Below are 25,210 nucleotides of genomic sequence, written 5' to 3'. Positions count from 1 at the left end.
ACTCCTCTTATGCTTTGAGTGGATTTCCAGAAACAACTGCTCTGTGACGTTTTTCCATCTGTCCTGGTGCCTGCATCTGATTTGTGAGATGTTTTGAGGGAAGCTTGTGGCTCTGTAACAGATTCCTTTTAACTTTGGGCAGTTAACTGTCATTGTAGTTGCCTAGCAACAGTGGACAGCAGAGCAGTGCCAGGGATTCCAAAGCTCTAAGGAATGAGGTTAGTTGGTGTCTGTCCATGGACAGAGGATCTCAATGGGCCTGCCTTGAGATGGGAGGATGTCACAGCAAGAAAGTTGTAATCCCAGACATTGAGAACCCAGCGAGATGCAGGTGAGTTCCTGGCTCCTTCTGTCCAAAAATAACCCATGGGAATTTCTGGATAGAACAACCTTCACTTCATACTTCAAAGATAACCTTTCTTTAAAGTCTTGGAAAAAACATCAAAGAGACTTTTTGTCTTTCCTGGTGGGTGACCTTTTTCTATGGGTGATTGTGTCTTCCCAGATCACAGGGCAAGACCTGACTTATGATAGATCCAACAAGTGTTTGTTAAATGAGTAGAAATGTTCTTCATGTACATTTCTCAGAATTATACCCTCGCCCATCCCAAGTGCTTTAAGAGTGTGGGAGTAGGGGTGCTGAACCAGCCAGCGCTCTTTTTCAGAGCCACAGAAAAACAGCGATACTACCCCACTGTCCTTCCATGATGTGCAGGACACTTACTGCTGGGGCATTCCTCCTCAACCTGTTCTCCAAGTAAACAATGCTAACCAGCCCTGACCACAAGAATGGATGTAAAGATGACCTCTGTAATGATCTACAGTCAATCACTGGAAAATTTGCATTTTCCCCCTTCAAATATGGAAATACATTCCATTTAGAGCTTTCTTTCTAATCTTGAGTGAGATAACTGTGCCCCTTTTGTAGAGTTGTCACCTGGAAGGCAGTTTCCTGTGTGGAATGGTCACATAGAGCTCTGGTTTCTACCTTGTTTGGCTCCAAACTATGTCTGCATTTTAGTGAACACATGAGCTTTGCTTTTGACATTGGATCACAGGTCCATGACGAGTACAGAAAACTCATTTATCTCTTACATTTTAATGGAAAAATCTTGTTCCTATTTGTAATCTATGAACCTCAGAAGGTGCACAACCTCACTTTTTTTTTCCCTATTTTGAAACAATGAAACTCAGCAAACATCCATTTTTTTTTTCTCTTAATTTGCCTTACAAAATCACCCAGTGGATTGATATTTGGACATGCAGGCAATTAAAAAGGTGAACATGGTGTTCCAAATGGAGGCAAAATGTTCTGAGATTCTCAACTGTGGTATGAATAGCCCAGTGTGAAGCAACAGCGATGCCCAGGGCAAGGCAGGACGCAGTTCTCATTGTCAAGTGTACTGTGGGCTCTTGTTTTGGTACACAGAGCCAGCTCTGGGGTGCAGGTACCAACCAGGGCTTCTGTGGCAAAGGCATGGGTACCCTCCTGCAGTTCTTGTACCTGAGATGGGATCAGAGTAGAATTTTCTTTTCTGAGCAGGTATGAACTGGTCTCTCAATTAAGCTTGTCATTTTCCTTTCCCTTCTTCCCATGCCCTTGAGACAAACCCTCTTCATCATTTTCACAAACCATATGGGAACTTTGATTCTAATTTCTCTAAACAAAGGAGGGTTAGACTCTGAATGCTACAAATACAAGGACCAAAACACCAATCTTCCCGGGACCCCTCTCTTCTGTAAGAACAAGGTGTTCACCAACAGTGCTGCCAAACGAGTTCTGTTGAAGTCAGGTATTCACACAGCCATAAAGTAAAAGGCATAGGGGAAAAGCCTAGCAATAAAATGTTATTAAATGAAGAGAAATGTTTATGCTCCAGTAAGGCAGTGAGAGAAGATAAATAGGATATCACTGTACTCCACGTGCCTCAGATATTTCATGAAGCTTTTTGGTTTTTCCATGAATCCTAAAGCAAGAAAACACTGTGACAAAAACAGGCTCAGAAATACATTTGTTAATTCCTCTTTGTTTGATTTTAAGGCTAATAAATAGTCATTCTAGAGCTTTGTTTAATTATTATACATGTCTTCAATGTGTATTCTGAGTTGCTATGGTTACTATGGGGCCATGACTCATGACCTTTAAATGTTATTGTCTGGTGGCCAAGGCTCTCTTGTTTTGAAGTCAGTAGTTTTGTTTCATGCTTTATTAAAATTGGGTGGGTTTTGTTGTGTATGCATGGCTTATCTGAGTAAGCCAGTTGGATATGCTGTGATCACCAAACCGGAACATGCCACTGTATAAATAAAGCATAGCACTTGTTCCCTATAAAGGTGTCACGGAGAAATTAAAAAACACAGATTCACAATTATAAACACACTCAAACACAATGAGGGTTATAAGAGAAGTGCCTAAAAATGACTTGTAAATACAGAGGATCAAAGAGGCTTCTGGAAGCAATATCATCAAGTGTGTTATAAAGAAGTGACAAGCCTTCAGCTAATAAGAGAGCTCAAGGATTTTATTAAGAAGAAATGACTGAGGCACATACTCTGGAATCATTATATAATACAGTTCAAGAGCACATCAGTTGCGTGAGGCACACCAATCAAAGATAAATTTAGATTGTTAAAGCCTAGATCATTAAAGTCATCCAATGCTACATGTTGTTTTTCCAACAATTATAACCAGGAAGTTATTTTTTATTCTGTGATAAAGAGGAACTGTCTGAAAGAAAGCACGAGAATGCCATATTTTACTAGTGTACATATGATTCAAGGAAAGCAATTATATTTCTTACAACTTACGTCTTCTTCCATTAAGTGAAAATTGGACTAATCTCACTCGTTAGTCACTGATTGCTTTGTGAGTCTTTTTAAGTGGTTCAAACATTTTTGAGTACTTAGAAAAGTAAGCTGTAAACATTCACAAAAATGTGAAAATAAAAAAATCTATTTCTTAGATAGAACTTGAGTAGGTTGAGTAGGTTAAAGAAAGGCTCATCGGCTGGCAACTGTGCATTGAATGTGCTAACTCAGGTTTATTAAAACACTCATCTACTCACTGATTCTTTCAATGTTAACCAGCCTTCCAGCCTTCACGATGCTAAATATTGGAGCTGGAAGGCAATTTCATGGGCCCATCCATCAGGTTAGCAAGTGAAAGGCTCTAAAGTTGATCCCTAAAACGTGAACACACATAGAAGTTGCTGTGGAGAGTGTAACAAAGACAAGGGGGGAAAGGTGTCCTATATATTCGAGGAACGTACCTGGTCAGTTGTTACAAGACACAAGTCTGATAAATAAGAGAACTCTATAGGACACCAGAAAATAGTGACAGCAGCAGGGAAAACTCAGGAGCAGTGAGATGTGACCTTTAATTATAAGTCCATATATTAAGTCCATGGAGAAGATGGCATTTGGACAGAGACAGGAAGGACATTTGGACAGAGACAGGAAGGAAACAGCAGGAAGTTAGATGAAGTCATGCATATTCCTAAGGGTTAGGGATACCTTGGGAGCCAGGTTAAAAAAATATATTTTCAGGATGAAGAAGTGATGGATCATGTCAAAAGCTGCTAAGGTGAATCACAGGACCAGTGCGGATAATACCTCACACTGGTAATACCTCACACTCCTATGGAGTGGTACTAGGGAATGTTATAAGGAATGAATGGCTTTAGCAAAAGATGAAGAAGAAAGGAACTGGGGCCATGGATGAAGTAGTTTTTGTCAGAAGTGTGTTAGAGGAATCAAGCAGAAACTAAAAAAAGGCAAGGAGGCTCAAGCTGAAACAAATAACGTATCTGTAAGCCTGGGATTGAATTAGGGGAAAAGGGAGGAGATGAGAGGAGGGAACGGGAGGGGAAGGGTGGGGTGACTGGACTGCCTGCTTTTCCACAGAGAGGATACGCATCCCTCCTTTTCTTTTTCGAGTTGAAAGAGGAGATTTTGCAGGATTTCAGAACACATTGTACCACTGTTCAGTCTGCTTATTCTCAAGACAGCCTTTAAAGGCCGTTTCATCTCCTATCTAAAGTTTATGTTCTGTTACCTTACTTCCTTGTGAAATGCTCAGAACAACTATGGGAAATCCCCCCTCCATATTACAGTGTAAAGACCTATTCATGTGAGACTATCTATCTATCTATCTATCTATCTATCTATCTATCTATCTATCTGTCGTGTCTCTCTCTCTCTCTCTCTCTCTCTCTCTCTCTCTCTCTCTCTGTGTGTGTGTGTGTGTGTGTGTGTGTGTGTGTGTGTGTGTGTGTGTAACTGCCTAAACTAAAATTTTAGAGTTCTAAACTCTTCTTTCTTTCCCCCATGTCATTTAGGTCGGTGCTTGGAAGTTATCAGTCAGATACTCAGCCACAAAACAGACCATCGGTAAGAAGTAAACTTTGCCTGATTTGTTTTCTGTAAGAAAACCAAAACAAAAACAGTGCAATTTAACTTAATATTGAGGTTGTCTTGATAAAGTTTAGCTTTCACATCCTATTAGCAAATATTTTTAAAGAAATGGAGGACTGTTCTTTCCCAAATAGTGAAGGAAAGGGAAAGGGGTGTTTGGGGGAAGGAGATGGGGAAACAATGGCAGATAAGAGTGATGTGGTGTAGCCTTTCCCATCTTAACACATCACTGATGTCACATTGCTCTTTGTGGCCATAGGAGAGCTTAGACTTCCTGGGTTATTTCATTTGTTCATATATACAGAAATTCTGGAGTTGGGACATGATATAAACCCAGCAGAACATATTATTTGGCTTAGTTAAGCTTGGGTTTAAAACACAGTCTATTCCAGACACATCCAGTTTGGGTCTCTTTCAAGGTAATTGAAATAACTGACTCTGGCCTCGGATGGAGGTCTCTCATAATTCTGTATGTACTGGGACCGCTGGGACCCTCCATCCCCAAGCCTACTGTGTCTCTCTCTGGCCTTTGAAGAAATCCAGGTGGTCATGGAGCTAGGTGAGGCTCCGAATTGGAGGGTACAGTGACTCTCCACTCTTCCCCCAAGTGTAAAACTTTTCCTTAAGTTTCCCTCAGCTACCCTTGGTTCACTTTTAGGACTTTTTAGACCCCACCCAAAGGTGTTTCTTAAACTATCTGAGATCTGAGTTATGGAGGATGGTAGAGTGTAAATGATTATAAAAGTAGGATTCACAACACAGATCAGGTCCACGTTTTCCCCTTTAAGCTAAGGTGATTCCTCTAATCTCTGAACCTCACTTAACAGCCACTGAACTGATGATGTGGCTTGAGTAATCAACTTCAGGTGAGATGGTCAGGATCTGAGAACAGCTTGGACAGGACCTAGAAACACAAGACGGTGCTACTGAGCTGACAGCTCTCAGCACAGTCCTGTGGGCACGAGGCTGTTCTCCGTGCACTCCCAGGAGTATCAGGAGACTGTCCTGACCGTTTGTTTTCTCAGCATCTGCAAGAATCTGGTCTCTCCCTGGCATCCTGGGTTAGAACAGACAATTTTCTTGAGAGATATATACCCAGGATATCACCTTTGCACAAGTAACTTAGTACAGAAAATGCTAACCCCTCCAGCTGGAGAGAAAGCTCAACGGTAAAGAGCACTTGATACTTTTGGAGAGGACCCAATTTCAGTTTACAGCACCCACATGATAGCTTATAATGATCAGTAACTCCAGTTCCAGAGGGTCTGATGCCCTTTTCTGGTCTCCATGGGCACCAGGAATATACATGGTGCACAGACATACATATCAACTAAGCACTCATATATGTAAAATAAAAATAAATGTATATTTTAATAACAGAATTAACATACTTCTATTTTTAGTGTAATTCTAGTCTAGATAAACTGAACATAGCTCTCGAATCCATGAACCATTTCCGACAGAAGATTTTGTTAGAAAAAAATGTTAAGTAGAAACCCAATTCAACTTATTAAATGGTTGTAATTAAAAAATGAAGACTAGGGGTTGGGGATTTAGCTCAGTGGTAGAGCGCTTGCCTAGCAAGCGCAAGGCCTGGGTTCAGTCCCCAGCTCCAAAAAAAAGAAAAGAAAAAAAAATGAAGACTATCTACACTGCTTTGGGGGGTGGTTAGGTAGAAAAAACTAGTAATGAATTTTTATTTTATTTAATGAAGCAATTTATGAGTACATTGTTTAAAAATGGCTCTCCCATTACCTTTCTATTTGATGGCAACCTCTAAGTCTTAGAAATGGAACACTTCATGGTCTCTGACACTGACCTTTCTTCTAAGTGTGTCTATCCATCAGAATCTTCCAACAAGGACAGTGACCATATTAGGATTCTGCCTGGGGCTCCCAATTAGCTTCCCAGAGTTAGTAATCCAACGCTTTTCAATTTGGATGTCTGGGGCTTGGAGTAGCTCTGTTTTTTTTTTTTTTTTTTTTTTTTTTTTTCATCTCTAGAGAATTTCAGTCAGCTGGAGGAAGTCAGGCTCAGAGACCTCAGAGGTCATGGCGTATACTCATGCTGTCCCCTCTTCCACACAGTCTTGTTAAGTCACGGAAATTTTATGGCAGAAGACCACAGAGCATTATGGCATTATGTCCCATGAGGCACCAAATCCCAGGCGGCATTCAGATGTCTCTTAAATCATTAGTTTTAGTTTGGGCCAAGAAAATGGGGGATATGAAGGATGAAATCTGTTTGAGTTGTGTGAGGGCCTCTTGGCCATGTGGCCATGCATACTGGCACACAGTCTACCTGTCTGTCACACACGGTAAGCTGTGAGTTCTTAAAGGGATTGGCTTTATTAGTCTCCATGAATCTGTAACCAAATTTCAGACAACTGAACAGCTCTCTGACAGTATCATTTGAAGTAAAAATCACGGGCTTAAGTACAGGGATGAAGCAGAAAGTGTCCCCTCGAGTTCTTACAGCAGCATACAAGGGGTCCAAAAGTCATGACCATTACGTTGACGACTTTCTTCTCTTTGATCCTAACCATTAAGAAGCTGTGACTGAGGGAAGATGTAGGAGCTTCCAGCTCTGAATGATAGAGTAAATGGTGCTCACATTCGGTAGGGACGTTACAGAACAATCTGATGACAGCTAGACACACTTCAAGGGAACCAGAGGCCCCCAATTTTCTCATACTATTCCTGTGAGACAGTTGGAGAAACAAGATATTATTTGAACTATTGTCTTTGCTTTGCTTTACCTCTAGCAGAAAACACCAGTGTGTTTTATCTCATTTCAAGCTGCTGTTCAGGAGATAAAAACTCTATTGTACAGAGGTTTGTGCTGAAAAATTCGATCGGCACTGCTCTCCCCAAGTCAATCTTGAGAATCCTGGCAATGGGGAATACTGATGCCCCTGGTTACAAGGGGAGACACACGCAAAAGCGAGAATATGACTATAGGTTAGGTACCCTAAATTTATCTCAAAGCTATTCACTTCCCTGCTGTGATGTCACCCTCTTCCGTGTGACAGCTTCATTAAAGAACCATTAGTTTAGTGTCAAAGATACAAAAGTCCTCTGGAGTTTTTAATTTCTATGGTTGGGTTTACAAGATGGCCAGAAGCTAAATAAAGTCACATTTTATGAAGTGGCGATGGAAAGAGATGCTTTAAGTCATGTGATAACCTTGACTCCTCTCTTCCTGTAGCAGCAGGTGTGAGGACCAGCAGCCTCAGCCAGATTTCCACGTTCTCCACTGTATCACGTTCTAAGATGGGGCTTTTAGAAGATCCCTCCCTTTTGATGAGCAGAAGTTCAAATCATTAACGAATCAAGATGTCGATAGGTCACTGCACTTTAAAGGAGAATTTCAAGGGACTTCAAGGCCCTTTCATTCTTCAAACGAGAGCAACACAGACCTGCATTTCCATGTATATTTGAATAGAAAGATTTACTGGGGTTCTAGAAAATAGGTTAGATTTAGAAGTTCACCACTTTGACAAGGAAAAAGCAATTACACAGAACATTTGCTCTGCTTGACTCCTTCCTTCCTTCCTCCCAGCTTCTCTTCCAGAGTCATGAGTCAAGTACGCAAGCTCTGATGAACAATTAGCCATAGCAAGCCATCCTCTCCCTTAGTATAATAGAGCTATCCATCAGTCCTAAAACTTCATGCCCAGTGGAATATCCCCCACAAACACGGACCCCCACCCTTTCCCTGAGCTTCAAATACAGGGAGCAAGGAAGTTGGTACCTTTTCCATCAGCCTCTTTGACTCAGAAGAAAAAGTCCACTTACATTTCAGCATGTCAGCCGTTCATTCTCAGTGTGGAATCAGATTCCTTTGTATGGGATGCACATCTGTGTTTATCTTTTTGTCTGTTGACTGACGTTCAGTTATGTCCAGGTTTGGGTTCTTACAAATGAACCTGGGGGTGTTCGTGGTTGGGTCTTTGCATGCACATATGGTTTCATTTGGGGGGGGTAGTAAACTCTGAGGACTGGACTGGTTGAATCATATGGTAAGTGTTCCAGTCGTTGTATGGGAATGATTTTTCCCCTCTTGTGTAAACACCTTGGGGTGGAATGGTTGAGTCATGTGATGTAGTTCTGACTTATTGTTTAATTGCTAATTTTTTTTACAAAACCCTTATTGGTATTTTTGCACCTTTATTAGAGGCATGAGAAATTTCAATTCCTATACATTATTTCCCAACCTGGGAAAGATAGCCCTTTACATTTGATTTATTTTTTTCTGATATTATAATTATGCCTCATCGTGGCTTTTAATCTGTATTTTACATAACAAGTAATGCCTTTAATTTACACGATTGTCTGTGACCTTTTTCTGATACTTACATCTTTTGTTCACTTGTGTGTTGTATTGTTTCTTATCATTTGGTACTGAGAGTTCTTTTAATAATATATTTGGGATTAAAGTAATTTTTTTTGTATCTTGTCCTTCTGACAGCATTTTCTTCTGTCTTGGTTTGTTCTCCTTGTTCAACTGACTGTGTTTTGAGGAAAGCAGAAGTTTTCCGTTTGGTGAAATCTAATTTAATAACGGCTACTTTCATGGTTCATGCTTTTGGCTTCACATCTAAGAAAGCTTTGCCCTAGGACGCAGATATTTGTTCCTGAGATTTTGTCTAAGAGTTTCATAGTTGTTGGTTTTAAATTAGGTCTAAGATCCATTTTGAGTTCATTTGACTGATAGCTGTGCTCCTCTTTAGGAATTCCCTTCAGTTGAAAGCAGTTGCCTGAAAGTGACAGGGGTCTTCCCATGATGGCTTGATGTTGAGCCATGGCTGGAACCATTCACGAGACACGGCTGACATGCCAATCTGCCTTTAGAGATGAGCCGGTGCTCTACTGCCTTCCTTGGGATCTTCCTTCCGATGTATCCGATGGCCGATCTCTCTTTCCAGCTCAATTATTTTGACCTTAAGACAGTCACAAAACCAAAGTTAATGGTCAGCTAATTGAGGAGGTTTTGTGGTCGAGCATTCATAGGAAGAGCTAGTGTGCTGACGCTGTGGACAGGAGGAAAATCAGGAAGAGAAACTAAACTTTTGACAGCTCTTTAGAGAAGTCTTTCTCACCGTTTTAGTGACTAGCATTATAAATGCTTTTTGAAAAAGCAAGTAAGATAGTTCATTAAAAAAGCTGAAGTGGTGTTCTTACATTTAATTTGAAATATTTTTCCCACAAAAGAGTGCAAATATTCAGGGAGTGAGAAAGGAGAGGGTGCATAAGTTAGGTTTGAGTTTTTGTTGTTTGTTTTTGTTTTTGTTTTTTAGGACACAAACTAGAGCTGCCTGAAGGAAAAAAAGGACCCTCAACTGACGAGTTGTCTCCATCAGCTTGGCCTGTGGGTGTGGCTGTAGGGCATTTTCTTGATTATTGATTGACGGGAGGGCATTTGGGAGGGTCCAGTTTACTGTCAGCAGAGTTATCCTGAACAGGAGGTGGCTGCGTGTTATTTTAAGAAAGGTAGCTGAATGAACAGTAGATAGTGTTCCTCCATGGTGGGTGCTTGAGTTCCTGCTTCTAGGACCTAGACTCTAGGTCCTTGCTTGAATGCGCACTCTCTCTGGATCCCTTTACTAAGGGGCTTATGACTGAGAGACATGTGAGCCGAGTAAACCTTCTCCTCCCCAGGTTGATCCTGGTCAATGTAGCAGCAACAGAACAAGCTAGCAGGGGGTTAAGTGTGATGGAGAATGCTCTCTCTATATATATGCTAAATCTATGCAGGATGGTGTCATTACGTCATATACAACTGTGCATTAAATAGATACAATGAGAACTTCTAAAGAATCCCTTAAAAATAACAAACAACATGTAAAATGAACCTCTACTTCGAGAGAAAACTGAGGTACATGAGTATTACTTCCTTCCCAGATCTTGAGAGTCAGAAGCCAGCTCGAGTTTCTAGCCATTGCCCATTCTACAGCTATTTGCATCCTGAATTCTCATAATCTGAAAATGGCTGACACACAGCCACTCTCCTGTCTCTAACTCCAGCCCTGCCCACACACTCACCTTACTCCATTGGACTTAAATTTTATAGCCTGAATTCTATACGGAATATATTTCTACAGCAATTTTTGATTCAGTAGAGCGTAGAAAATGAGCATAGTTATACCTTTGTAAATGATAATTTGATCTTTGAGTTAAAATGAGGAAAGATTAAAATGCCAAATTAATTTTCATTTAATTTTATTGACATTAGGTTTAGAAATCTAATCAATCACAAATGATTGATTTTTTTTTAATTTTTATTTATGAGTAAACTGGTGCTTGCTCTCTTTAGACACACCAGAAGAGGACATCAGATCCCATTCAGATGGTTGTGAGCCACCGTGTGGTTGTTAGGAATTGAACCTTAGACCTCTGGAAGAGCAGTCAGTGCTCTTCTTAGCCACTGAACCATCTCTCTGGCCCATGTGATTGATGTTTTAAGATTTTTGTTTATCTAAATCTAAATTATCTATCACAAAAATCCATCCAAAGTATTGGACAGATTTTGAGTAGCTCTAAGGGGAGCTCTGAGGGCGCTTCAGCTGAGCACACACTTGCAGCAGGCACAGGAAAGAGGGGACAAATGGACTCGGTGAGCACTTCACCCAGCAGTCAGCATAGAGCTTCTCCCACTGTACTGGCAAATGAAGTCACATGGTCCAAATGACTTCACAGGCTGAAGCAATGAGGTTATGTAAGGGGCCTGGGGGATGTTTCTGCAATGTTTGGATGAATAGGTATTTTAACTCAACACAAAGAAAGATTTAAGGAACAGAATTAAACCTAAGAAAAGAAATACTGTAGACTAAAGACTATACATGGACTGACCCTGGACTCTGACCTCATGGGTAGCAATGAATATCCTAGTAAGAGCACCAGTGGAAGAGGAAAGCCCTTGGTCCTGCTAAGACTGAACCCCCAGTGAACGTGATTGTTGGGGGAGGGCGGCAATGGGGGAGGGTGGGGAGGGAACACCCATAAAGAAGGGGAGGGGAGGATTAGGGGATGTTTGCCAGGAAACCGGGAAAGGGAATAACATTCGAAATGTAAATAAGAAATACTCAAGTTAATAAAAAAAATGTCAAAAAAAAAGCTACAAAAAAAAGAAATACTGTAGAGAGACAAAAAAAGAAAGAACTGACTTTCTCATTAGCATCTCATTTTAATAAGTTCTGTCTAACTTAGGGGTCAAGGCTGTGAGAAAGACTTAGTTTAAGATGAGGTTGGACAAAGAACTGGAAAGGAAATGGTCTTTGCTAGGCCTCTGGAATGCTGACCTACTTTATTTTTAATTTCTATGATAGAGGTGATGTGTAAAAAATGAAGGGTCCTGTCTTCACGCAAATGTGTTTCTTCATTTCTTAAAAATGTCAACAGGCAAAGAGATTTAGAAAGCATGTGTCTCTGGACCAGATTGTTTACACATAGAATGTTTTCCACAATTCCCCCAGGACGGTTCAGTAGAGCAAGGGACCTTTTGTAAATGGAAGCAGTTGATTGTCTGCAAAACTGTTCCATTAGGTGCCTGTGAATCATTTGGTCCCTTCAAATAGCACAAAGGTCCAAATAACTGGGTATTATTTGGGGGAAAGAACACTGGTTTTGTGAGGTGATGGTGTGTTATTTTCTGTGAGAGTAGCAATGTTGAGATGGATGTATGGGCAGAAGTAGGAGAGAGGTTAAATGTCTGCTTCTCAGAGACTGAGGGTTCCTCTATATTAACATTTTAGACAAGATCCAGTTCCATATGTGTGGTGGTTTGAATATGCTTGATCCATAGGGAGTGGTTCTGTTAGGAGGTGTGGCCTTGTTGGGGGGAGTTTGTCACTGTGAGGGTAGGCTTTCAAGCTCCACCCAGTACACAAGAGTCAGTCTGCTCCTGGCTTTCTTTGGCTGAAGATGTAGAACTCTCAGCTCCTCCTCCACCATGCCTGCCTGGACACTGACATGTTTCCCCCCTGCTCCCCACCCCTTTGATGATAATGGACAGAACCTCGAACCTGTAAGCCAGTCCCAATTAAATGTCCTTTATAAGAGTTGCCTGGTCATGATATCTCTCCACAGCAGTGGGAACCCTAAGGCAAATCTGTAACTCGCTCCTCTCTAGAAGGGGATGAGTAAGGGAGAAGTGTCTTTTGAGGACCATAGAATCAATCGATTTGACTTTAGGAACACACTTTAATGGCTGAAGAAAATTGAAAATTGGTAAAGAATTTCTTAAGAGAGGCTGTCCTCTCAAAGCATTAGAACAGTTATCCACCCCTGCCCTCCCCAAATGGATGAGTGGTCTTTTGGTAACTGCGCTCTCTGAATAAGAGGTTGTGAGAGTTGGGGAGCCCTGAGGCAGACTGTTTAAGGCTAACGAAGTTCAAGGAAGGCCTGGATGCGGTTGCCCTCATTCTCCACGGCAGAGCTGAGCACATTGGCATAATGTATCTTAATAATGTAGTTAAACTGAAACGAGCTGCTGGCAGGCACAGCCTGGGCCCCCTCGATGACAACTGAGATGTTTATGTTAGGTCAGCTCTGAGAGAAAGTTGGTTACTTTAATGTATGTTTGCTGATTCTGATTAATGTGCTCCGTGATCTGTACTCAGCAAGGGCTAAAGAAATGAAAGGGCCCTCTGAGGCTGCTCAGTGGGCTGGATCCAAAGGGCTGGCTTTCTTCTCAAAGCTGAGCGTGAGAGAACGCATGATGACAAGATAAGTTCATTTCTGAAAACCCCATATCTCAGTAAAGAAAAACATCACCGTCTTCCACCATATCGATCCATTTAAGGAACAGTTAGAAATACTCAAAATAAGCAATTGAAAAATTATTTGTGGCATTTATTGCAATATAGTGTCCTGAAATGTTATGTTTCTAATAATGGGGTTGGGGAGACAGCTTCAGCGTTAAGAGTAACCGCTGCCCTTGCAGAGAACCTGGTTGGGTTCCCAGCACCCATGTCAGGTGGCTCCACGGGATCCACAGAAAGATAGCAAGCATGTGCTTTCTTTATAAGTCTCCCACCCTCGTGGTACTGAAGTCCACTTTCTAAATGTCCCTAACTACATTCTCAGGTTTCTGCATCCTATGGGAAATTCAGTTAGATAATTTTTATCCTCTGAGATTTTGTTCTTGGACTTATAAACTAAATATGCTTAATAAACACCTGAATTATATTCCCCTGTGTATGTTGCTGAATACCTGGATCCATTGTGTTCTTTCTTCAGTTATGAAAAAAAGCTTTATTGGTTGATTCATAACTTCATGCAAAGGGAAATTAAACTTAAGGTATTTTTAAATTAACGGTGATCTGACAGCATTTGATGGGATTAAGTTCTGTTTGTTATTTGTTGCATGGTTGAGTTTACTTGCCTTAAATGCTGTCTGTGTGTCCGAAACAGCCTTCTTCCTGTAGGGGACAGACCTACTTATCATCTTCTTGCAATAGATCCCTGGGAACCATAACCTGAATCCCACAGGGTCTCCTCTTCTGTAGAGAGTGGGTTTGGCTTCAACATGTGTCCTGAATTTTCTCCAGTGTTCATGCAAAAATCTGGAGAAAGTTGCTCACAGTGACTTTCTTTGTTTAAAGTGTAACATGTCCTTCTGAGATGTACATGGTCCAAGTGGCAGAACGGGTTTGTCATTCAAAGCAAACAAAGAAAGTAAACTGTGTAGTGCATATGGGTGACTTTCAGATCACTCAGGCTCTCTCGAGAGCTGGGAGGCCATCACCATTCTCTCTGTGAGCCACCTCAGCCTTTCTTCTTTTTCCTTTTCTTTCAGTCATTCTTCAGTCATTCCCAGATGGGTTTATGCCTTAGGGTGAAAAATTAAATACTTTTATAAAATAAAATTTAAACAGAATATCTCTTTGTGTCAGGTGCCCATGTGGCTTACACACTTTATCAAAGATGGGGGGAATTCTATTGCCCACTCTCCTGGTGAAACAGAAAAGGCTACATTCTTGTGCCCAGACAGTGTGGAACATCATTTATTATGTGTGAGCGCCCTTCTTTCTTTATTTTGTTTTGCTTTTAGAGCTGTGCTGCTCACTTATTGATTCGTGAGTTGAGGAAATCCATAGAAAGCTATGATCTGCACACACACCATGTTTATTTCACTTGTGTGATTGATTTCCCCTTAGTTTCTAAGCACACCACCACCCAGCAGAAACAAATATAAGCTGATCATGAAATTTAAACTCTTCCATTTTATATCTACTAATAACCCACTTAAAATTCTAAAAGTTTAATTTTAATACATGATCCATCTTATTTAACTCAATATAGCCAATGTCCTTTCGTTACAACACATAATCAATATAAAATATTAATGAGATAAATTATATTCTTATATAATGGGCTAAGTTAACAGAATCTGGGTTGTGTTTTCTATTCATAACATATCTTGGTTCAAACTAAGCAGTTTTATGAACTGAAGAGTTGCCTATGGTTAGTGGGAAGCTCCGACTGGTGTCAGGTGACCTCTACCTTCTACGTTCATCCTCTGGGTTGTCAAAAAAGTTAAAAATGGTTTCTCTGGGTCAGTTTTCTTCTTTTGTGCAGAATTGATGAAACCGTTCAGAACTTTTCACTGTTCAGTGAAAGCCGAAACACTAATAGAATGACGTCACCTCTTTTTGTACCTTCCTGGAGGTGCAACTCGCTGTAGTAGCAGAAGGAACTGAAGGTTCCTTTAAACTCATTTCTATGAATGGCCTGTCTAGACTTCTCTACCGTTCATGTTCTGGTTTTCCCCTTGCTGTACTTTTAAAGTCATATCATTTACTTGTTGAGCATCTGGCTACAGTTCAAACAGTTACTTTCCCAAAAGTTATACCTGGTAATCTTCCAAAATTGCTTTTAAATAAAATTCTTAAATTGTAGCAATAAACAATACAGAAGGATGTGCTTAAACAATACTGCAGTTGGTCAAAAGCACATAAGCAATTTCAACTCTTATTCCTTGTGTTATAAAAAAATCAATGTTTTTGCTACATTATAAATGTTTTTCATATAATTGTTTGTAGAACTCTAGTAATGCAATTTAGTGGCTGTAAGATCCGACTGATACTTTTAGAACTTTTAGATTTATTTGTTTACTTTATGTGTACAAGCATTTTCCCCCACTTGTGTGTGTGAGTGTGTGTGTGTGTGTGTGTGTGTGTGTGTGTGTGTGTGTGTGTGTGTGTATGCCTGAGGCCTGCAAAAGTCAGAAGAGGATGTCAGATCTCCTCAACTGAACTGACAGATGGTTGCGAGACACCATGGGAGTTTTGGGAACTGAATACCCACGCTCTGCAAGAACCACAAGTATTCCTTCAAACCAAAACTAAATTTTAACTAAAAACATAGAAACACTTAGCCCTTGTCTTTACCTGCAGATCAAGTTCATTTGTGTTTACATTTCTGTATTTGCTGTGTCACTAATTTTAAAGTCACATCCAAAGGATACACCAAAATGCAGGCAACATAGCATAATTAATCTTTTTCCTCAAACTTGTGAGATGTTCTTCATTGGTTGCTATTACATAGAAGGTAATCTGCTCTACAATTTGTATCCTAGTTTAACTGCATGCAGGCAAATGTGCTATATATGAAAAATAACTGAGCTACAAGTGTTTTGGTACTGTAAAAGGAGCCAGTTCTTACGATTTATTTTATATAACAATTTAGGCAATTCACTGCCATCAGCAGTTTGAGTGCAATTCCAGCTGCAATTGGGATACCAGGAGTCTGGGGGGACCTTTAGTGTAGTGGTAAAATCCACACATCCTGGGCTAGCATGGGCAGAGGGACCTAAATTGACCTTGGTTTTGTTCTCAGCAAAAAGACATGGCCTACTCGGTGTGGGTTTTATGGTTCCCATTTGATGTGTGCTGTTTTTTTTTTTATATAATCAGTCCATGACCCCAGAAGATAACAGTCTGACAGACATGACACAGAAACCCTCAGAGCCACCCTAGGCTTTCCCCTCTCTATTCTTTACCTTCTTCCAACAGCCCACTTTGGTTCTGCTGTGGCTTTAGTTTCTAGCCAGTTCCTCAACCACCCCGGCCACCATAACCATGGGCCCCATTCCTGCCACAGGCCCACTCAGGTCTGTCCTATCTGTATCTGCCTACCCCTGTGGGTTCCACAGCACCAGAGGAAATTCCTCTTGAGTATTTTTAAAATAATTACCAACGATCGAGAATAACTCCTAGGATGACCAAGTAGCAAAATGCCTCCAACATCGGAAAAGAAAAGTCACTAAGATGCCTAATTATCTTAAATTCAAAAGAAGTATCAAAGGACCTGTTGTAAAAAAAAAAACAAAAAAAAAACCTGCAAGACAGAATTAACTTCGTTTTTCTGAACAAATATATGGAAGCTTTGTTCTTTGCAAACTGCCGAGTCATCAAGCCTCAATTTTTACAAAGGTAACTGTTCAAAAGGAAACAAAGTTCTAATTGGGACGGGTGAACTCTGACACATGAAAGCCGGGATCACGTTAATGAAAGAGCATCAGAGGGAGTGGGGAGGACCAGAAGCTTCTTTTTAAAAATAACATTTCTTCCTCTCCTTGTGCCTGCATTTCCATCTCACCCGACAGCTTTTCCCAAGTTGTCTCTACAAAATTTCCTAAAAATCCTTATTCCTTTGGCCCTGCGCCACTGCTCACTGACTCTTCCCTTCCTGACCTTAGAAGGCCCACAGAGCATGTCAAGCAAAACCAAAAGGAAACAAAAAAAAACTGGGTGAGACTCTTAACTGGTTGGCAGGCAAAGAGACAGGCTCTGTCTTCCCATCTGCGGTACTAAGAATTTGCTCTTTAATCGTTCTTTGTCCAAGGACAGTCAGATCACTAGGCCCCGGGTGTCAAGGTCACCACTTTCTGAGGATCTGTGACCCTTACAATCTTCTCCCAGCCTCTGCCAGAGCTGTGAGCTCCCAGAAGCTACGCCAGAGAAAGGCGGGCCTCAGAGCTTTTACTGTTAACGGTTAACGTCTTCCTTACCACTGTGGTTCATCGTGGAACTGCTTGTCTGGAGTTACTGCTTCTGTTTTCGTAGATGAGAAAATGGGACTTTAAATAATCAACTACTCACTTAAGATTACACAAATAAGTGACACACATTTCAAATCCCTCACGTTAGTCACATTTATCTTTAAAATCCATCCATAGGCTCCTCCTCGTTATATTGGAGGGGAAAATGGGTTATTGAAGGTTACAGGTATTCGAAAGGTTCTTCAGGATCTTCAGGTCTGATGACAAGCTTCTGACTGCTGCCACGAGGCTGGGACCCAAGCATTGCTTGTCACTTTACCTGAGTGTGAAATACACCTGAAATTCTGATGTCACTGCAGCCTCTGGAAGCACCGCCTACCTGACCAGCTTCTAGTTTACCTGGCGTCTTTTCACGTCATCGCCGTCCACACTGGAGTCTCAAGATGATTTGAGTCCAAGTCGGCTGCCTACACCTTGACTGCCAGGGAAAGTTAAGAGTTCCTAACTCCTACTTTAGAGACCTAGAATAAGTAAGACAAGAAACTCTCCAAACACAAAAAGAGCAAGGGCAGCAGAGAGCCTGGCGGATGGCCACATGAGCGAACACTGAATGATGCTATAGCTCCTTCCACAGGGGCGGACCCGAGCCTCGCTGAGCAGCTGCAGTTAGGTGTGCAGTACCTCCTGTTGGGACGCTGCCTGCCTCTTAGAAGTACTTAACTGGGAGACCTTAAAAGAAGTGGAAATTTACAGGGGAAAAAAAATGAGCGCATGTGCCTGTCCTCTGCCTGCCTTATCCTTCTGGAACGTACTATGGAAATTATTGCCCTTCTTTTATCTGATAGAAAAGGGTGCATAACCCAGTTCTCCTTCTGATCTTCGTTAAAAATAAAGAGTCTGTGCAGATGACAGGCTCGCAGGGAAAACTTTCTCATTATACAGCAAGTTCAACTAAGAATTTCCTCGCTAGGTTCGAGGAACAGCCTCGTTGGAGTACAGAGGTTCTTATCCCTGCAGCTCACTGCTTTGGACATTTTTTTAGTGTTTATGTATTTATAAGCTAACCATTAGGGGCAGAAACACATTTGTCACCACTCTGAACACTGTCAGTATACAGAATGTAGCAATAATTTACAAAGCAAAAGTAACTGGCAAACCACAGCCATCTTGGGCAACACAGTCGTGTCACCTCAAGTCTACTGCGGCCTGACGATTGGCTTTCCTGTCTGCCTGTCTGCTTCCTCAATTAGTGATGTCTAGTAGTGGAATGAACTGTCGATTGATATGCCCAAGCACTCAAGCTAAACTTCTGTGAGATGTATGAAAAAGATTCTGCCCCCAAATATTTTAACTTCTTAAAGCAAATTATATACTAGGTTAATTTTAATTAGAAAAATCAAAATCCCCCTTTTCCTCCCAGAAAGCAGACTCCTTGGGCTTTTTACAAATATTTTCTTCCATAGTTTTTATTGTGTTTCATCTTCTTTTTACTACTTGATTCTCACAACAGTCGTTTAAAGTAGGTATAAAAGAGTTGAATTTATATTTTAATATAGAGTTCTCCTGATGTATGTTTTACAGGCTGGTGCTATAGGACTATTTTCATTTTCCTCTTGAATTAAGTTAAAATACATACAGAATTTACCATTGAGATGATTTATGAATTGACTAGTTCTTCGGTGTTAATCATACCTCACACCACTGCAAGTTTTCTGAAATTCCTCATCCTACAAAGTTGAAATTCCACAGTCATATAAAAATTCCCCATTTCTGTGTTCTTTATATTTTTATTGGATATTTTTTATTTACATTTCAAATGTTATTCCTTTTCCCGGTTTCCTGCCCTATCCCATACCTCCCATCTCCCTTCTTCTATAAGGGTGTTCTCCCTCCCCAACCACCCTGCTTCCCACCCTGACTTTCCGTTACACTGGGAGTCCAGCCTTGGCAGGACCAAGGGATTTTCCTCCCATTTGTGCCCAACGAGGCCATCCTCTGCTACATATGCATCTGGAGTCATGGGTCTGTCCATGAGTACTCTTTGGGTAGTGGTTTAGTCCCTGGGAGCTCTGGTTGGTTGGTATTGTTGTTCTTAAGGGGTTGCAAACCCCTTCAGTTCCTTCACACCTTTCTCTAACTCCTCCAACAGGGACCCCATTCTCAGTTCAACAGTTGGCTACTAGCATTTGCCTCTGTATTCGTCTCCTGTATTTGTCTGAGCCTCTCAGGAGACAGTTATATCAGGCTTCTGTCAGCATGGACTTCTTGGCTTCATCAATATTGTCTAGATTTAGTGGCTGTATATATATGGGATGGATCCCTAAGTGGGGCAGTCTCTGGATGTCCTTTCCTTCAGTCTCTGCTCTAAACTTTGCCTTCCTATCCCCTCCTATGAATATTTACCCCTTTTAAGAAGGACTGAAGCATCTGCACTTTGGTTGTCCTTCTTCTTGAGCTTCATGTGGTCTGAGGATTGTATCTTGGGTAATTCAATCTTTTGGGCTAATATCCACTTATCAGTGAGTGCATACCATGTGTGTGTGTTTTTTTGGTTTTTTTGTTTTTGATTTTTTTTTGTTTGTTTGTTTGTGATTGGGTTACCTCACTCAGAATGACATTTTCTAGTTCTGTGTCCTTTATATTTTAAAGAAATAAAAATACCTCAAATCAGCAGGATGGCCTTGCTTTGTTCTATTTCCCCCCTTTTCATTGTGAAGTAAACATATTCTCACTAGAAATATCTTCAGTCTGTAGGCAACAAGGTGGGTTGACATGGATCATTGGGGAGTTTTCGTTAAAGACCAAGTTTAATTTGGAAGGCGCTCTGTTTACTGAACAGAAAGAGAAACATATTTTCTTCTTTTGAGTTTGAGCCATTTCCTGTTGAAGAAAGTATTTTTTGTTTACTTACTTGCATAAGTTATGACGGAGGAAGGAAGGGCATATTGAGCGTGTTTGTCCAGAATTTGTATTCTATTTTATAAAAAAAAAATAAAACTACCCAGAATATTATATCCCTTCTAAACAAAGGCTTCATGATTAATTCTCAAATTGTGGATGGAACTCATCCTAAAGTTATACGCAGAAATACACATGTAAGTGATTTATGTGTGTGGACTTATGATTAAAAGAATTCATCAAATACTTTAAAAAGTTCACGAGGCTCATAAATCAAAACGCAGAGCACTGTGTTAGAGCACAGAGGAGCACAGAGGAGACCTTGAAACAGACCCACTATAACAGAATGTGCATCTGGTGTCCTTGCAGCCAGACCCTTTTCTTGGGACTGTAAGGTATGGAAGGTCTGTACTTTCTATGGTCGCTCCTGTCACTGTTTTACAAGGTCAATATTACTTGAGATCAAACTGGAATACCATAGAGCAGGTTAGAGTGGCCACTTGCTGATTTAACTTTTTCATAGTTTTTATTTTCTTTTTAATTTTTTGATATTATAATATATATTCCCCCTTTCCTTTTTTCCCTCTAAACCTTCCATATAACTGTCTCTTATCACTTTCAAATTCATGTCTCTCCTTTCATTAGTTCTTTCTGCATACATATATGTACATACATGCATATACATACATGTATATTCCTAAACAGAACCTGCTCAGTCCATAGGATTTTACTTGCATGCGTGTTTTCAGGTTGGGCTGTTTGTGATAACCAATTGGTGTATTCTTCCCTGGTGAGACACTAACTTTTCATCAAAGGAAAAAAAATACCACAAAGTACAGAATGATATATTATAAATCAATATAAATGTGTTAATGTAACCACCAACTTTTTTCTTATTTTTATTTACAATGAAAGCCTGAAATGTTTGTATTTGACAGAACTCCTAAGGTGATGACCCTGGTGCCAGCATCAGCCATGCTTGACTTGTTTTTAATTTCTTATTGTTTAACGTAACTCCTGACAAATCTCTCGGCACTTTCAAAAATTAATTTATTTTTTACTTATTCACTTTACATCCCACTTACAGCCGCCTCCCAGTCACCCCCCCACAATTCTTTATTCCATTCCCTCTCCCCTTCTCCTCTGAGCAGATGGGGACCCCCTTACTCTGACACATCAAATCCCTGCCAGGCACTACTGGGGCCAGACAAGGCAGCCCAGCTAGTAGAACATATCCCACAGACAGGCGACAGCTTTTGGGACAGCCCCCGCTCCACTTGTTTGGGACCCACATGAAGACCCAGCTGCACATTATATGTGTGCAGAGAGGCCTAGGTCTGGCGCTCGGTTAGTGGTTCAGTCTGTGAGAGTCCCCAAGGGTCCAGGTTAGTTGACTCTGTTGGTCTTCTTGTGAAGTTCCTATCCCCTTAGGGGCTGCAATCCTTCCTGAATTTGTTTAATAAGAATCAGCATGAGAAGAATTTGGCCACTATTTGCAAGTTACTGATGAAACTATGAAATGGCATTAACTCCCATGACAACAATGCTCTTTAAATTAAAATGTGAGTGCACAGTTCCCTTGTTATGTGATGCTTTCAGAAACAGTCAACTCTGACACAGGAGGAAAGGCTAACTTTTAGAAATGCATTTCCTTTACTTTAAGAGATGCCAAGTATCCTGCACACTCTATCAGACAGATGGCTTGAGAGATGATGATACAGATCCACTTTGAACTGGTCCAGGAGCCTGAGGAACAATAATTCTAGATAAGCTACCTACTAAAGCCTGCATTTCATAACCAACACCCATCAGATGAGTCGGGAGAGTGCCTCATGTGCACTCATAAAGCAGTGAGAGTGTTTACCTTAAAATAAGTAGGGTGAGCCCTCACAGGATTGCCAAATTTTATTCCACCTGCCCCAAGACAGCATACCAATCTGCAGCAGTTCCCACATATTGTCCCTTAACTTTGTTAAAGATGAAAGATGCTCTCCATGGAACGGGGTGGGGGAGGGGAGACGAGAGAAAGATGATGACCTCCGGAGAGGTTGGGCTTCGTGGGCAAAGCCCCTGCTTTGCTCCAGTCCTTTCCTAGTTGACAGCTGACACCGACAGTGACTGTCAGTGTCACAAGCCTGGCCCCAGGCTGACCTCAGAGAAGCAGGGATGGGATTAATTCCTGTTGGGCTGAGGTTTCTCCGTGTACCTGGCTCTTGACCTCTGACTCTTCCCTGATCCCTTCCTCCTTCCCTCCCCATTTTCAGGAGAGCCACTTTCCCCACACCAGCTGTTCAGGCTCTCTAGTCCTTCAGCTCCCTACCAAGAGAGGAGAGAGTCAGGGAAGTAGAGACAAAAAGGTGAGAAGGTCAGGCTATCTGTGCCATTGTCCCCACACAGTGGCAGAGACTGTTGTGTCCCTTACCTCCAGCTTTCTGTCTCAATCCATCTGTTGTGCTCACTACCACCCCCTGCCACCCCTACAGAAGTGTAGGTCAGGAGAAGGCTAAGGCTGCCTGCGTATCTAGGATCACTAGAGCATCTGACCACTCTCGGTTGCTGACTTTAACAATGCCCACACCTTAAACCCCGCCTTTGCTTTATTTTCCTCAGTCACTGCTGGGAAATAACATTCTTAGCTGAGAAAAGGAAAGTCAGCCACAGACAAGCGAAGTCACACAGTCAATTCACAGCAAGACCTTGACCTCCCAGCTGAGGAGATGAATGCTCCCATGACTGACAGTACTGGTCTAGCTGCTTCTCCCAACCCCATGCTTACCTCCTGCTCAGTCAGGTAGACAGATGCTTCCTGCTACTTCCAACTCCGGTTTGCCCATCATGGTTTGAACTTGGTTATCTTACTGGGCACTTAAAAGGCAACCCAACATAGACAAATACTGTTTCCCTAGAGAAGGTGATGAAATTTCCTCTGTGAGTGAATTCTGATCATGAAAAGTGAGAGTGAATGAATGATATAAAAGTGTCATATGAGACTCAGAAATGGGGACGAGTTAGGGAGGAGGTGTCAGCAGGGACAGACCTGAATCTGAAGGGACTCTGAGCAGACAGCAGACAGGTGAAGACATAGAACCCATGGATGTCTACCAAGCCGAGAGAAAAAGAACAGACAGCATCAATGAAGAGAAAAAAATATCAAACAAAAAGCTTGGTCACTATAAACTCTTCTGAATCTCCAATATGGATAGAAGTGACTACACTTCTGAGGAGAGGCCCTGGGTACCTGGCCTGTTAGAAGTCTTGAATTTTAGAGACACTGTCTAAAAATGAACTGTGTCAAAATCCTCTCCTATAAAGGTAGAATCTAAGACTGCTTTCTTTTTAGCAACCTTTCTTTTTGCACGTATTGTCTGCACTAGCTAGCTTAATTCTATACCTGATTGAACTTTCCACTTGCTGTTGCCAAATTATACCTGTGAGAATTCTCTTTTGATGTTTTGTTTTCAATCAGCTAGAAGGTTATAATACCAAACTATTCTTTTTCAGTTGGCTTAATGGAATTATTATTGTTGATTGAGTGTAATCTGTTGACACGTTTACCTGCTTTATTTGATTAAAGCTTGGCCTTTGTAATGGCACCACTGTCACCTAAAACCATGGCTATCCCCTCAGGTCCTCTGCTACCTCAGTCTCATCCTTGGCCCTGGAAAAGAGGACTTCCTAGGGCTGTGAACTCTGTCCGTGTCATGGGCATGGTACATGGAAAGCATTGCTCAAAGAAACCATTGTCAAGACTCAGCATGGAGGACAGTCGCTTTTATACAACCATCTTCAAGCTGCCGAGCTCCCGATCAGTCAACAGCTATTTATTTGGCTTCAATCACGGGCTCAGTAAAGTCCTAGGTGACCGCTATGCACACAAACCGGACTAGCAGTAGTCAAGTCTATTATATCAGTGACCTTGAACCAGCTCTCCAAGTTTGAAGAAGTTTGATGGCTGACACAGATGAGTTAAGTCATCTAAGGACACAGAAATAAAGGCACTAAGAGCCAGCGATAGGATACAGAGAACGAGCTGGGATAAACTAGAGAGTTTAAGGAGAACAAATAAAACAGGGAAAGTCGTATGTTTTCCTACAAACTCTCATGTGAGAAACTTCTACAGCTAAAAACAAGTTTATGCTTACATTATATATGCTTGTTTCATAAATAAGCTATTAATCTAAATGTAAGTTCACCTATATATAGTTTGGCATCTTTACTGTAATCAAAGAATATGTGTATGATTAAAATTATTTACTAGTTTTTTAGTTTGATCACCTGAACTACATGTCCAGAGATTGACTTGACATTTGTGTTGAAACATTTAAGAGATCTAAAGTTAAAAATTACAAATAGGAGTTATTGAGTTATTAGAATTTATCCTTTGAGAAATCAGTCTTATTTAAACACAATATCATCACTTGTACTTTGCATTGTGATGTCATATAACCATCTCCTTCTTAAAAACTCATTCCCAAGCTCGTTTATAATGAACTTTGATGTGTTCATCCCCTCTGTTAGACTCCTTCTCCCTCCAGCCCTCCTTTCCCTTTCAGATCCTAATGTCCCCCTTATATTCAAGTCTCCCTTCTTTCCTCCATGCACAGGATAAAATATGCTGCACTTTGTGAGACTGACTTATATGACAAGCCACAATGATCTCCAGTTCCATCCATTTTCCCATTTATGGCATATCGTTCCTCTTTATGGATAAATAAAACTCCACTGTGTATATTTGCGACATTTCCTTTGTCCATTCATCAGTGGGCAGTGAGGCTGACTCTAGCTTGGCTATTGTGAGCATCATTGTGATAAACATGGATGGGCAGGCATCTCTGTGGGATGCTGACCTGGACTCCTTTGGGTACAATAACCAAGAACGGTATAGGTGGATGGA

General features: G+C 41.1%; 1 protein-coding gene across 1 annotated transcript in view; it reads left to right on the top strand.

Moving 5' to 3' along the window:
- Positions 1 to 213: 213 nt before the first annotated feature.
- Positions 214 to 25,210, top strand: part of Ccdc192 (coiled-coil domain containing 192) — a 195,931-nt gene continuing 170,934 nt past the window's right edge. The window contains 3 exon segments of the mRNA XM_032885914.1: positions 214 to 264; positions 267 to 331; positions 4,338 to 4,389. Coding sequence (XP_032741805.1) covers positions 214 to 264; positions 267 to 331; positions 4,338 to 4,389 — 168 coding nt within the window.

Source organism: Rattus rattus, chromosome 15, assembly GCF_011064425.1.
Source record: "Rattus rattus isolate New Zealand chromosome 15, Rrattus_CSIRO_v1, whole genome shotgun sequence".
NCBI lineage: Eukaryota > Metazoa > Chordata > Mammalia > Rodentia > Muridae > Rattus > Rattus rattus.
This window is presented reverse-complemented; position numbering and strand designations above follow the sequence as displayed.